At 48.7% G+C, this 14661-nt stretch overlaps 1 protein-coding gene across 6 annotated transcripts in view; it reads right to left on the reverse strand.

Moving 5' to 3' along the window:
* Window positions 1–14661, reverse strand: part of CNTFR (ciliary neurotrophic factor receptor) — a 198318-nt gene that overhangs the window by 70387 nt on the left and 113270 nt on the right. For all 6 annotated transcript variants that reach the window (XM_077790348.1, XM_077790349.1, XM_021554696.3 and 3 more), the window contains one exon: window positions 10299–10380. In XM_077790348.1, coding sequence (XP_077646474.1) covers window positions 10299–10380 — 82 coding nt within the window. The remainder of the gene's footprint in view (window positions 1–10298; window positions 10381–14661) is intronic.

Genomic DNA, 14661 nt, shown 5'->3' on the forward strand with positions numbered 1-14661 from the left:
TGAAGTCTTAAGTTCATGGCTATGGATGGAGAATCCCATGGAAAGCACTCCAGGCTCAATTTACACTCCCTCTGGAAGTGGATTTGTACATAAACAATGCACATGATGAGTAGAGCTCAACCGTCTGTTTGGAGATGATCCTCACTTGGATAGATGGATGGATGGATGGATGGATGGATGGATGGATGGATGGATGGATATGGGGCTAATGAGGACAAGCTCCCAGCAGTGGAGCCCTGTGTGTACGCCCTGCAACACCCTGTTTTTCAGCTGTTGTGAACTTGCCTTCATGCCACTCACAACAAGATGAGCCCCTGATCCCACTCTGGAGCTCTGTTACATCTGTGAGGGATGATCATCAACTTCCTTGCTTTTATTTCAGTTTGAATCCTGGAGGCAGCAGTGTAGGGCTCCTGCAGGTGGCAGAGACTCAGCTGAGCATGGAGTGGACTTTTCACCAGAGAACAGAAGTGTCCTTTGCAGGAGCAGAGCATCCATTCCTCAACATCTCTCTGTGAGCAGAGCTCTTATTCAGCAGCACACCCAAGGCCTGGACATCAGAAATACATGCACTCGTGGGCACACCTCATAACACCTCAGCAAACCCAGCAGGAATCAAGCAAGGTGGGACACATGCTGCAGCCCTGCTTGTGCATCCAAGTTAATCCCTCAGAGTGATGGTGCCAGCTCTCCTCTGCCTACAAATCACAGAGGTCTTGGCTGGCAGAAATCCTGTGGGCTCTTGGCCTTGCAGGTCAATGTTTTGTAGCATCAGCTCTGTAGACTGTTTTGCAAGGCTCCAGAATGGCTAACTAAGAAGAGCCTGGCTACAGGCAAATGACTTAAATCTGCTAACACAGGTCTGCTCTGGGGAAAATGCTGCAGGCTTTGCAAACCAAAAAAGCTAGGAAGGTCAAGGGTATGGAACGTGGGATGAAAGGCACTACCTTTCTGTCAACTGAGTGAATCCTGAGGTGAGGTTTTGTCCCATCCACAGGGAATTTTGAACTGAGAAGTGGATGTGTCCTGCCAGGGACTCTCCCTGCACATAGGTGCATACATGCAGCTGTGTACAGAGAATATTCTATCCCCTTCCTCTTGTCTCTTAAGTAGAGAAAAAGGTTGTTTTATCCCTGTGCTGTGAATCACACCAACAAGTCCCTTTCCCCAACACCAGCCTCCCCTGTATTGCTCTAATCAAGGGAAGGCAGTGCAATGAAGCTCCAGACTGCTTGGCTTCAATTAGCACCTGCTAACAGCTGAGCCTGTATAGCAGTCTTTTCCAGCAAATTGTACACCAAGAGATCAATGGTTCATACAGGATTAATACTGCTGTAACCCCTCCTGCCTCCATCACTGTCAATTGCCTTGTGGTTTCACTTCACTTCTCCTCCTGATGGACCTTCCTGGAGCAACCATTACAAGGTGACATACATCGCTTTTCCCCTCTGTAATGAGCCTGACACAGCCCCTCCTCAATCCTTCTTGTCTTTCTCCTTTTAATATGCCACAATTATATTAGTTTCTCTGCATGGATCCATCCCATTTAGTGCTGCCCAAGACCACTTATCCTGAGAGGCACTCTTTTCATCCACAGCACAGACTGCACATCTTGCAAGATATTCTGTATACTTTTTACACTCCAGCATCTCCTGGCCTGATTAGGAATCTGGTATTTCCCTTTCCATAGAAGCACAGTGTCTGTTCAGAGAAACTAACATCAGCAAAGACTTTGATAACAGGTTTGTGGATGTTGTGTCCCAGCATCTGCACTCCTGAATATGTTTTATGGTATCTTTGCTCTGTTCCCACCCCAGAAAATCCTGAGGAAGCAGAGATGATGTTTGTACTAAATATCTTGCTGTACCTGTGTTCCCATTATCCAGGGCTTTGCTTGTTCCATATGTGTCACAGGTGAGCTGAAGATAACAGCAAGTGATTCCATGCCCAACACTACAGATGAATGTTCAGGACCTGAATGTCTCAGCCTTTCCTGACTTTTTGGTCGTGGGTTCTGCCACACACAGCTACTGTGACATGTTGTGGGGATGATTGGGAGCACCCACTGTTGAGGTTGTGGGCTCCTACAAGTGGTGCCCAGAGCTGTCCCCAGGGCTGCTACATTTTGCTCTTTGAGCCTGATGGGAAATTGGCTGTGCAGTCTCAGAGCATCCAGGACTTTAGACACTGGAAAATCTTCAAATGGGATAAATAATGAGCGTTACATTCAGTCCAAGTTCTGTTGGACACATGGGCTGGTGGGAGCAGGCTGCTCTGGAAATATGAGATATCTGCTTCACTGGGATGGCCACATGTGACTTCTGAGGTGAGACCTTTCTGAGCTTTTGGAGGCTAACTGAAGCCAAATCCCTGAAGCACTAAAGGTTTCCACTCCACCTGTCACAGTTTTATGCAATCTTCCATTTCTGGAAACCTTAGAGAATGTAAGGAAAGGATGAGGATTGCTTCTTCCCCCACCAAAAGGAAATCAGTGCTAGGACAGGACACAGCTCCTCTTCAGCAGTCAGTCCTCATGTAAAGAACAAGGTCCATGGCTATTCCCTCTGTGCTGGGCTAAACCTCAGCTTCCTAAGGTCTGAAAATCTGTGCAAATTTTGGCTTCTATCAGCCTTTGGGAGCTCCCAGCTGCTGTGGCAATGTGTCTATTTATAACTACGTGTCAGCAGAGGAAGCCATGCTCCTGCTCCATACAGCAGGACAATGCTATGCCAAGAAGGAAATCCAAACCTTTCCTCACAGCCTCTCCCCAACAAGCAGGGCTTGCTCAGCACTGGGTTTCAACAATGAATTATTGGCAAGGACTCTCTGGCTTATGTAGATGATCCACAAACTTAGTTCTACCCCCTCTGCACAGCCACAGCCTGGTCGGTCCTGCCCCTGCCCCAAGGGTTGTGGCAGCATTGCCCTGTGTTAGCAGTAATCCTCCACTTGAAGCTTCCCTAGATGTCTGGGTGGACTACAAACCCCATTCCTCCTTCTCCGTTGCCTGTTGATGTGTAATGAAGCCTGCGAGACTTGTGAGATGTGTTTTTCCTTAACACTGGCAGAACTAATGAGTCCTGGCAGATTGTGATCCTCCTGGCAGTTTCTTCTTCTCACCACAGACATGAACTCTTTCATAGGTTTTGTGGGATCACAGGCTTGTACAAAGTCTAATAGATCCACACGCTAAATCTGTGTTTTCTTTTTTCTTTTTTGTCTTTGATTCTTTTACAGATTTGTGATCTGCTTCAATACATAGGGCCTATGTATTTTTGGGAAGGGTTCCCTTTTTTGATAGCATCACAGATATTGCCAACTAGGTTTCCTTCCAAGCTCTTGTATGGCTCATGTGGGACAGATCTTCACTTTACTCCAGAATTTCATCAGCTCTATTTCAAATAACTACTTCCATTTCCAGAAAGTGGCAAATTCAGTTCCAGTGACTACAGACAGAATTGTACATGGAAAGGAGGCTGCTTCTTTGCAATGTCCACAAACTTTGGTAACTTGCAAAAAGCAAGACTTCAAAGCCCTGAACCATCAAGCTGTGTTTCCTCTCACATAACTGCGAGTCCCTCTGTTTTTCTTCCTGTCCTTCCCTTCTTTCCCACACTTGCACTTCAAGAACATCTTACCTTGTGCATCTGACAGCACTTAGCACAATGGGACATCAATCTTATTGCTGACCTGTGGCTATTTTTCACACACAGGTAAGAGCTGTGAGCTCTCCAATCCCAGTCTGAGAGGCACAAGCTGTGTTCCTGCAGTGTGTCCCAGCAGGTCAGGCAACACTCTGCCATGTACCAGCAACTTTCTGCAGCACAAAATTAACAGACAATGTGTGGAAATGAACTCTCTTGATTTTCCAGCTCCGAGGAGGGAGGAGCAAGCCTGGGATGTGCTCCCGACAGGGCTATCCTGTGTTGCTGGCCGGACCCCTGTGGGATGCTTGTCTCTGGAACCTGTGGAGTGATGAGGCAGTGGGCAAGAAAGCACAGGCACTAAAAATAGGCTGTTTGCGGTAGGGGCTGACCACATTTATTAGCAAGCCTGTGCTCTGGCTGACCACAAGGTCAGCTGCCTAGAGCTTGGCCGTAATTCACTCTGTGTCTGGGCAGGAAATCTACTTGAGCTCAGGGGGATGTCCAGTAATAGAAAAAGTTGTTCCAGGACTTTGGGCTATTTTTGCTGTTTTCTTTTATTTTGCAGGCAGAGAATCTTTCAGGAGATGCATCTTGTGCTGGAAAAAAAGAAAAATAAAGCCAGGTGCTCATCAACAGAGAGAGGGGTAGAAATGGAAAGGGGAGGATACAGATGTTTGTGCCTGTTTGGGTCTGGGGTTCTTCTTCTTAAGACAGGCTCACCTTCACCTAGGAAGATCAGAGCAACAAAGGGGGCTCCAGAACTTGATGGGCTATTAAACACCCTAACAGTGTGCAGCAAAGTCTAATAGATTGCAGCAGGGGTGTCCCTGCAGGTGGAGTTGCTGTCTCTTCTGCTTCCCTGCAGCTGTGGGTTGGCAGGGAAGATGAGGAGGCAGTGGGAAAACCATCACGGTAATGAATGCTCAAGGATAGAGATGATGGACCTTCCTTGGAAAGGCATCAGAGGGCAACTTGAATTACAGCCAGGTTGTACCTCTGGCTAGCACAGGCTGGGCCAGCAGATTGTCCCCCAGCAGATGCAGTGGTCCCACTAGGACAATGCAGATTCCCAGGGAATGGCCATGAGCCTGAGCCAGCTTAGCTGTGAGCAGCAAAGAGCAGATGCCTGCCCTTGAACGGCAGCCTTCAGAATGATTTAAGAAGGCTCTGCTGAATGGGGCTGCAGTTTGGAGTGAGGCTGGTATTTTCAGCCAGCTGGATAACGAGAGCATCCAGAGTTATAACAGGAAGGATTAAAAAATGTAATTGCTAATGGGGAATTAATTGTTAATGGGGAATCATCATTGCAGGAGGGTGTTCCCAATGTGGTCCTGCAGGGATATGTTCTTGGCCAATTTCTAATCACTCGTCTTATCAATTATCTTGAAGGCAACATAAAACTGTTGCTGGCAAAGTTTGCCAGTGACACAGGAGTTGACGTACATAATGGAAAGGATGAGTCCATCAGACACTGAGTCCAGAGCAGTTAATATACGAGCCTTCCCTCAGCATGAGCATGTGTTTTATGCACACAAACACAAGTCCATTCATCTCCAGTGGAGGAATGTAGGTCAAACTTGCAGAATGCAGGATGGTGTCCTGGGGAGGACAACAATGACAAGGCCTTGTCAGGAGTCACTTGGACATAAAGTGCCAGTGCTGAGAGAAATCTTGGCCAGAGGTAGAAGGAGGTGTCATGGGAGGTAGAAAGGTGCTATGTAATGAGAATATAGAGTTTTTTCCTGAACTGGCCCTAACCTAAGCCTGGAAGAAGGCACCATTTCCAGCCTCCCAGCCAGCCACTGCACACACAGTCAGTCCCTTTGACCTCGCCTTCCCCAGCAACTGCCTGTGCCCTGGCAATTACAAAAATTCCAGATCACTCTATTGCACACACCCTGGGGAATGGGTGCAAAAACAAACAACACACAACAGATGTTTGTCATGTTGCTTAATGCATGATTGAAGGACACTGTGATAGTGCTGTGGGGAGGGAAGGGGAGGGGAGAGGGAGAGGGAGAGGAGATACTTTAAATATACTTACAAATGTATATTTGTAGATAGCACTCCTGCAGAGCCATCTTAGGTTGGATGCAGAAGGCCACCCCATCACACCTCTTAAATCCGGTCACCTCAATTCAACTGCATTTGCACAACACCCAAAACCTACACAGATGTCTACAAACAAAACACACAGCCCAGTGTGAATGTACAAACCATCTCCTACAGAGCAAATGCAGAGAACACCTCCAAAATCAAAGTATCTAGTTTAAGCATGCCAGGCAGATGGCATTCCCTGCCATGGGCTGACTTATGTGGAGGAAGCAGAGTCCAGAAAGTGCTGGTCAGCCAAAACCACGGACAAGGCTGGGCAATTCTAGAACGGGAAAGAGGTTTTCCTATCTACAGCTGCTTTCTCTTTGAAAAGCCAATTTTCCTGGCTTTGCTGTGCATTTTGAAGGCTATTTACTGGTCCAGACTTTGTCATTGCAGCAGCATTTCTAACAAGGTATGTGCAAACTGGAGCCCCTGGGAGGCTTTGCAGCAGAACTGACTGCAAAAGATTAGTCAGGGCTTAAGAGAGCAAGAAAAAAGGGAGAGTAATGAAAAAAATCTCTCTTTTCCTTGGCCGAGGAATGATGGGGGCTAATTGCTTGTTGCTGGTGAGGAAGAGAGGAGATGGGAATTTCTTCACCCATCAATAAATTAACCCCAGCATGTGGCATCTGAAGTGCATTCATTTCCAGAGCCTTTTATCTCTTTGTCTCCTCTCCTGGGTGAAAACATAATTATTGTTTAAACATGAGTTAATTCAGCAAGGTGAGGATCAATAAAGCAGAATTACTCCTCTTTTAAAAGCAAAGAAATCTCAGTCTGGGACAGATGTGGACATAACTCTGTCAGAGCTGATGGACGGCAAAGACACCTTGGTCACAGTAGAGCTCCCTCTTTTCAGGACTGCCTTAAGCATTGAGTTTAATAAGTACAGGTAATTCCAGCAACAGGCAGTCACAGCATTCAGTACAAAAAGCTGAAATCACCCATGCATGTACACTTGGTAGCCTGACAGGTGGTTAGGCATCTCCACCATGTACACACTTCCCACATAAGAGCTTGGGTTAAACCCCAAAGCTCATGCTGTGATCTCTCCCAGACCTTTGAAGGAGCCCAGACCCTGATAGGGAGGAGGTCACTGCACTGCAGGGACCCCCACCAGCTCTGCTCTCACACAGTGGAGGCCTTGGACAACCAAAGGTGTGAGTGTCACAGCAGACAGCAGTCGCATTGGTGCTCTGCTCAGATTTCCCCATCACTTTCCTCCATTCTGAAATAAATTTAGCAGCAACCACTGCCTGGAGAACAAAACACAGGAAGGAAAACTTAGCTATCCAAAATGATGGGAAGTTGATTAGAGAGCTAGAATACCTCTTCTGTGAGGAAAGGCTGAAATATTTAGTATTCTTCAGCCTGCAGAAGAGAAGGCTTTTGGATGACCTTATAGTACTGTCCAGTACAAAAAGGGGCAAGACACCTGAGGTGGCACTTGTCACAAGGACATGCAGTGACAGGACAAGGGATAATGTCTTTAATCTGAAAGAGAGTAGATTAGATATCAGGAATAAATCCTTCACTGTGAAGATGGTGAGGCACTGGTGAAGGTTGCCCAGAGAAGCTGTGGATGTCTCATCCCTGGAAGTGTTCACAGGCAGATTGGATGGAGCATTATGCAAACTATTCTAGTGAAGGTCTAGTTGCTGTCCATGGCTGTGGGTTTACAGCTTGATGATTTTTAAGGTCCTTTCCAACCTAAACCATCCTGTGATTCTTTATGGAGGGCACAATGCTCCCAAGTCTTCAGCTTGTTCTGCCTATGGTGCACTCTCCTATTCTTCCTGCAGCTTCTGTCCATCCCTCCATGCCAGCTGTATCTGTGCAGATGGGGACAGCCCTGTAGCTGTCCAGTGCAATGCCCATCTCTGCAGGCAGGTTGGCCCAATCTGGCAGACCCATTAAAGCTGTTTAATCATGCACTAGGGATGACAGTCCTGGACACCCTCTTCCATTGCCCCTCTGCCTTTCCCTGCAGCAGATATGTCAAACCCACTGCTAAGAGCCAGAACATTAGTGCCAGCCTCTGAGCATCGCCCTAGGGCTACTCTGCTGGATGTTTCTGGTCTCCCATCACCCAGTGCCCACCCCCTGGGAAGTTCAGTTCCCAGCTGTATGATGCATGTGAAGCCTGAGCAGCCTGACAGGGATGCAAAGCAAGGGAGCTCCTTCACCCCAAAGGCCACAGAAACCCCAAATCCACTGACCTCGGAGCCCCTCCACTCCCTTCTCCCAACACTGGAGATCATCCCAGGCTTCTGCATCCCAGACATATGCTCTGCCAGCTCCAAGGAGAAGGACCAAAGGGAGCAGCAGAGGGGTTAATACAGGAACAGCCTCACCTTCGCGAAGCCTGATGCTGCTTTTATTAATTCATGTGGCACTTTGCAGGACGCTCCAGTAATCACCTCGGTGCACATGAGAGCCAGGAGAGGGTGGCCAGGCTCCCTCCGCAGTGCTCATGCTTACTTAACAGCTTGTCACATCCTCCTCACTCAAGTATTCAGTGCTAATGCATCTCTTAGAGTGCTTCATGAGCTATTAAAGTCGAACGTGCCTCAAGTGCATGATAAATGGACTCTATGCCAGCATCTTCCCACTACTCCACCGAGTCCCTGCCACCAGTGGGATTAATCCAGCCTCCCACCCCATTCCAGCTGTGCAGTTCCAGCCCGAGTGCCCAGCTGGTGGGGGATGAGCTCTGGGGTTGGCTGGTGAGGAGAGGCTGCAGCAGGGCAGGGGGTGAGGGCACAGGGCACAAGCTTTGGGTCTCTGTTGTTGACCTGCCTGTGTGCAGCCTCTCCAAGCCAGGCACAGTGGCGTGGGTGGGAGATCTGCTGCTCCAAAGCTCTTGCCCAGAGCACACCTTGGCATTTCAGAGAGGGACATGCAGTGCCCCTGGGGAATAGATTGAGAACAGTGCTGAAGGCATCCTACTATCTCATAAGTAATTTTCTAATCCTATACCCTTTTTTTGTCCCCCAGTGAAGCTGCTACAGATGGGAAGAGCCCTGCCTCATTCCCACACACCATTCAGGCACTTGTTGATGCACACAGGCCTCAGCAGCTTCAGTTTTGAGCTGGTGCCCCAGAAACCTTCCTCCCAGACACAGGCAGGCAAGGGAAATAGGAGGGACACAAGGACATGGGACGCTATGCTGCCAAACTCCTGAATCCTGCTCTATCACAGAGCAGAAGGTAACAGTCATTGCAGCTCTGCACCAGCTGTCAGTGACAAAATGTGTGGACCTGCTTACCTAGTGAGAAGCAGCATTTGTTCTTCTCTAGACAACACAATTCAAGTGTGCACAACCCTGAAGTACATGGCATGTCTGTGTTTTGTGCATCTCCCAGTGCAACAGGCCTGGGTTACTATTCAAAGCATCCAAAGGATGCTCTGGCAGTCCTGTTGCCACGTCCTTTAAAGCTTCCCAGGTAGTGATCCTGCAAGCACAGCAGCAGTGAGCAGCTTTGCTTCTCTGCAGGAAGCATTACACCACCACAAGCAGCATACAGCTCAGCACCTAAATGCTCTGAGCAGGCACCCTGGGAAGGGTTTGGGACCTTCCTGCAACACCAGCCAGCAAGATCCTTCTGTGTCCAGGGAGTGGCTGTCCCCATGCAATGCAGATATGTTGTCAAACCCGGGCTGCTTTTTGTCCAACCTGGAAGTTTGTGGCAATGTAAAGCTGCCTGGATTTAGGGCAGCTCAGTGGGCACTCTGGGTGGATTCTTCAATTTCACATAGCCCAAGGATGCATAGATGTCTTTACTGGAGTTAATAATCAAAATTCCCCTCTAAGATCTTCTAAAAGCTACTACAGACAGGCTGCCAGGAAAAGCAGGGAATTCTGTGGGCTCCCGGCTTCCCCATTTTTTCCAATTTTTGCAGAGCTGGACTCCACACCAGGACCCAACCATCCCTCATAATCTTCCTGCTCCTACCTAGATGCAAAATCATGTGGGGCTCCTCTGGCTCCCAATGCCACCAGTGACTCTAAAGTATAATCCCTCTAAAGGTACCACTAAAATAAGCCCTGAATCCTCTGCTAACCTGGAGAGATGTGAGCTAATGGTGGGCACAGATGTGTGGTGGCAGTGGGGATTAAGTCATCCCAAGGAGGTGAGAGCAGGATGAAGCATCATGCATCATTGTCATGGGGTCAGGTGTCATGGAGCTGTCAGAGATGATTAGAGTTTGGAGCTGTCAGGCTGATGCTTCCTCCCAACTCTTCACCCCTTCATGGGCAGGCTGCATGGGGCAGCATCCACAAAAGAGTGGGCAAAGAGTTCCAAAGCTGTAGGAACACAGACAGCTATGGGCGGGGCAAGGGGCATCAGCAGAGGGAGATGCAGGATGCCCAAACTCCACAGTGATGGGCTGGAAAGGACACTTGTCATGGAGAGAAGTGATTACATGCACAGAAATAATATCAGGCACACCTGGAGGGTGCACCCAGATTCACCCAGGAACGAGGGGCTGAAGGAGCAGCATTCCCATTTTTCAGGACCCCCAGGGCCTGGGAGGTGTGAAGGACTCACCCTGCTGGCTGTGCCTCTGGGCGTACACCACCACCACCGCGGCGAGCACCACGCAGCAGGCTGACGGGACAGGGTTAGCCATCTGTGGAAGCAAACACAGGCAGGAGCAGTCAGGGTTTGCCCCCAGGGCTGAGAGACCCCAGTGATGGGACAGCAAGGAGATGACTGTAAAACCAGCTCCATCGCAACCAAGGGGAAATTCACTCCAAAATGAGGCACTTTGCTGGCTCACTCCTCATCACTCAATAGCCTGTGGCACATCCCATGGGAGATGCCTGGAGGTGATGATATGTCTTGCACAAATGCTCTATCTTCCTCATGTTGTTTTCAACATTTTCCTTAGGAAAGCCAACCCCTGGTGGGGCTCTCCTTGGCAGATGCAGCAGCATCCCAGGAGCCAATGCTACCTGCAAATGGGTTATAGGGGTTTTGAGGAGATGGGAGCACACCCAGGTAGTTCACAGCAGCAGTTGGTGGTGCAGGATGTGCAAGATGTTGATCTCAGCAGAGACCTCAGCCTCAGCCACCTGCCATCCATATCTTGATGGGCCACAGTTGTCCCTCACTTCTCTGGGCTGGAAGAGGGGCAGAGGCTACTCTGTCCTGGTGAGCTGTGCCTTGTCCTGGGGGATGGTGTGGTGCAGGGAGGTGTGGAGGGGGTGACAGCTAAGAAAACAGGTGATCAAGACATCCTGCCTGCACCAAAAAGCCCATCTAGGAGTGGACAAATGGCAGCAATTACTACAAGGATACCCTGCACGGCCCTGCCAGGCTGGAGATGCCCAAGCTCTCATTTTCTTGCAGGCAGGGCTGGTATAGGAGACTAGAGCCAGAAGGGAGCTGCTGGGAACAGCAACAGGGATGCTGGCCCACCCACCAGGAAGTAAATTGCACCATGCATGAAAAGCAAATTGCACCTTCAAAACCATTTAAGCCTCTCTAATCTCCAGTGCCATATCTGTAACGTGCACAGGATTGCCTTTTAATCTAGAACATGAGTATGGGCTCATTAGCCAGATGGCATCCATTTAAACCTAAATAAAGGGGGAGCTCCATTGGTGAGAGAAAAAAAATCCAGCAAAACATATTCCATTACCCAACGTGACGGTTGCAGGAGCACAGATGGCCTCAGGTTCACAGCAAACCTTTGCAGGGTTGGAGGGGAAAGCAGGAGCAGCTGGGTGGGATTTCATGGGCAGATTAAGGAGTGCAGCTGGACCAGTCTGATTCACAAATGTCTCTTAGGGGCAGGGATGCTGTGGGACATAGTGTGTCTGAAGAGGGTGGGTCTGGAGATGGGCAGAGAAGGGATCCATGTCCTTTACTACTGATTTTTCAGTGCTGGATTTGGGCTCCAAGGGCTGGCAGCAAGAGCCATATCAAGTGTGCTGGTACTGCAGAGCACAGATATGCAAGCCCTGGACCTTGCTGGCAGCCCTCACATGTCACCTTAAGCAAATCACTCCATCTGCCCCTCTCCCATGCCTCAGTTTCCCCGTCTGTAAAACAGAGATAATGAAGGTGACCTTCCTCTGAAAGCTCTGGGCAGGAGCGCTAAGTGCTAATTACAACCTCCTTATCACTCACTCTTCTTTCCCCCTGCTTCTCTCCTGCCTGCTGTGGCAATGCCACATCTTGGGGCACTGCTGGCATGTGACCCCGAGCAGCTTGGAAACCACATGCAACCTAGGAACCAACTCTCCCTATTTACACTCAAATTTACTTTCCACTGAACATTCCTTTTCTACAGCCCTGGGAGTTGATGGGTGGCACTAGGACTTGAAGTCAGCAAGGAACCAGGGCCATAATCTCCCTTCACCACAATCCAGGTATCTCCAGGTATTGCAGCCATGCAGCCACCCCATTTCTGGGGACAATGGCAATGACAGGAGGTGAGACAGGACGCCCCAACAACCAGCCTGCTCTTTGGAAAGTGTGAGATCTCCTTGATGTAGCCTTCACCTTGGCTCAGTGTAAATACCATCACCAGCATCATGCTCTATCTCCCGGCCCTGCCAGGGAACAAAGCCACCTGCTGCCCACACCCTGCTGCTCCTCCCTTGTCTCAGCTTGTAAAATAATTGCTGCTGCTCTTGCCGATGTGCCTAGGCTGGCATTGAAACAGACACAGTTATGTTGCAGGGAATGGTTTCTGTCCCAGAGCCCTGTTAGTCTCAAGGAATACAGGTGGAGTAAGAGAGAGCAGAGGGACCCAGATAAGATCCCTAAGGATGCTTTGGCATGGCCAGGACACAGGCAGATGCTTCCAGTGACAGCACAGAGAATTCACCACTCAACTGCTCTTACCCTGGAAAACCTCATTTCTTCATAGAGATTAGCCCTGTGACAAGGCAAGAGTGAAGCTATTTTAGAACAAAAAATATAGCCAGAAAACCAACTTTTTCTCACTGGAATTGCAATTTTCTATGCAGTATTTGTTTTGTTTGACTATTTTGCCGAAAGCCATGTTGATTTTTTCTTCTCCAAGCACATAACAAAGCCTTCACAATTTCTGCAGTTGTTTCCAATGCAAATTTTCATTGCTGTATTTCCTTGCTTATCTGTTTCTCTAGTAAAAGCCAGCACCCTGGTATTTGGGTGCACAGGCCAGTAAGCAGCATCTCACCAGGTGTTCAGAATCCTGAGCTATGTCCCCGTGTCAGCAGGGAGCAGTATACAGGTGAGGGAGGGGAACCACATTTATTACACAGCAAAGCCCACAGTGTGAAACTCAATCTTCCGTGCAAAAGGTAAATTTTCCCCTGTAATGAATAATTTCTTGGAGGTAGACTGGAAAGAGAAGCCTAGGGAGGAAGAAAGGAGGATAGGTAACACATGAAGTGGTGGACCGTATAGCCATCCTCCCTGTCCACAACTTCCTGTTTGGGGAGACATCAAAGGTTGATATTTCCCTGCCTTGTCGTCTACACCAAGCATAATGAGGGCATCAGTCATTGTCACTCTTAGCAGAAGGCAACTCAACCCAGACATGAATAAGGTCCCCTCCAGCAGTTCTCAATCTAAACCAAATGTTTCCAGGCATGTGCTCCCTGAGCTGGATTAGGACTGAAGGGGCACAGCGATGTGACATTAACTGTGCTGGTGTGATGGGGTGAGGAGAGCCCTGGGGGAGCACAGCAGGGGTGAAAGAGATTGTATATCCAAGCAAAAAGTAGGATGACACTTTCTGCTTAATAGTCCCACTGTCCTCCTTTGAGCAGGCAATGGAATGGATCCCTTGCAGCTCTCCCTTAGTATAATCTCCAAAGCTTTAGCAATGGAGTACCATCTGGCATCTGGAAACAGGAGCTACAGGGCAGGACTAGTGAGGGATGTGAGCCAGTCTCCCACCACAACTCTCACCTGCCACAGGCTGCTCTCAGCAATGATAAATAAATAAAACCCTCCTTCTAGAAGTGTGTGGCTGCCTCCGAAGAAAATTGGTAGTTTTAAAACCTAGTGTTTCCATACAAAGTCTTCCATGAGACAATTCCCCACCAGGTGCTGTTATGGAGTCTGGCTCTGAAGTGGTGAACTGGGGGAAAAACAAACTGTTTAGTTGCTTCCTTCCCCTCCAGCTTTGCCCTAAGCCTTCCAAAGGAGTTTAGCAGCGCCTGTCCTGCAGGCAGGCACCACGGCGTGACTGCACTGCTGACAGCAGTGTTGATGCTGTGCTACAACCTCTGCTGCAGACATGGGCTGTGGATGGACACCTCTGCTGCAGACAGGGGCTGTAGTTGCTGCAGTTTGCCTGTGCTGCAGACCCCAACAGCACATGCAAGGTACCACCTGTACCACAGAAGCCAAGGGTAGGTGTTGTTTTGATTTTTAAAAGTGTTAAGTTTTCTTTTATAGTTCTTTGAAAAATCTTGAAGTTCTCATAAAACTTCTTTAGCCTTCTGATAATGTTTGTATATTTAAGAGTCAGAGTTCCCACATAATTTCATGTATAAATAGAATAGTTTACATATTTCTCTGTGGGTGGAGAGAACTGATTGATTGATCTTTGAACCGGTGTAGTTGAAGAGATGGTAATTCCATCCTCCAATCCACGGTCACCTTTGGAATTCTATAAATACCAGATGTTTGAATAAAACTAAGTCTTTTTCTCTTTTGAGCTTACCAAGTTTCTGCCTAATCATTTCATGTCCAATAGCAACAGGTAGGCGGTACCACATGCCTGCACCACAGGTGCTGGCTGTGGTGGTACCCAACATCTGGACTGCAGATGCTGACTTCAGGCACTGCAGCCCACCTGTCCTTCAGGCCAGGTCATAGTCTGCTTCTTCCTGAGGTGTGGTACTGCACCTGTAGTGCAGATGCCAGCTGTAGACACCACAGTGCCCCTGCACTCACAGCAGGC

This window comes from Lonchura striata, chromosome Z (genome assembly GCF_046129695.1).
Source record: "Lonchura striata isolate bLonStr1 chromosome Z, bLonStr1.mat, whole genome shotgun sequence".
NCBI lineage: Eukaryota > Metazoa > Chordata > Aves > Passeriformes > Estrildidae > Lonchura > Lonchura striata.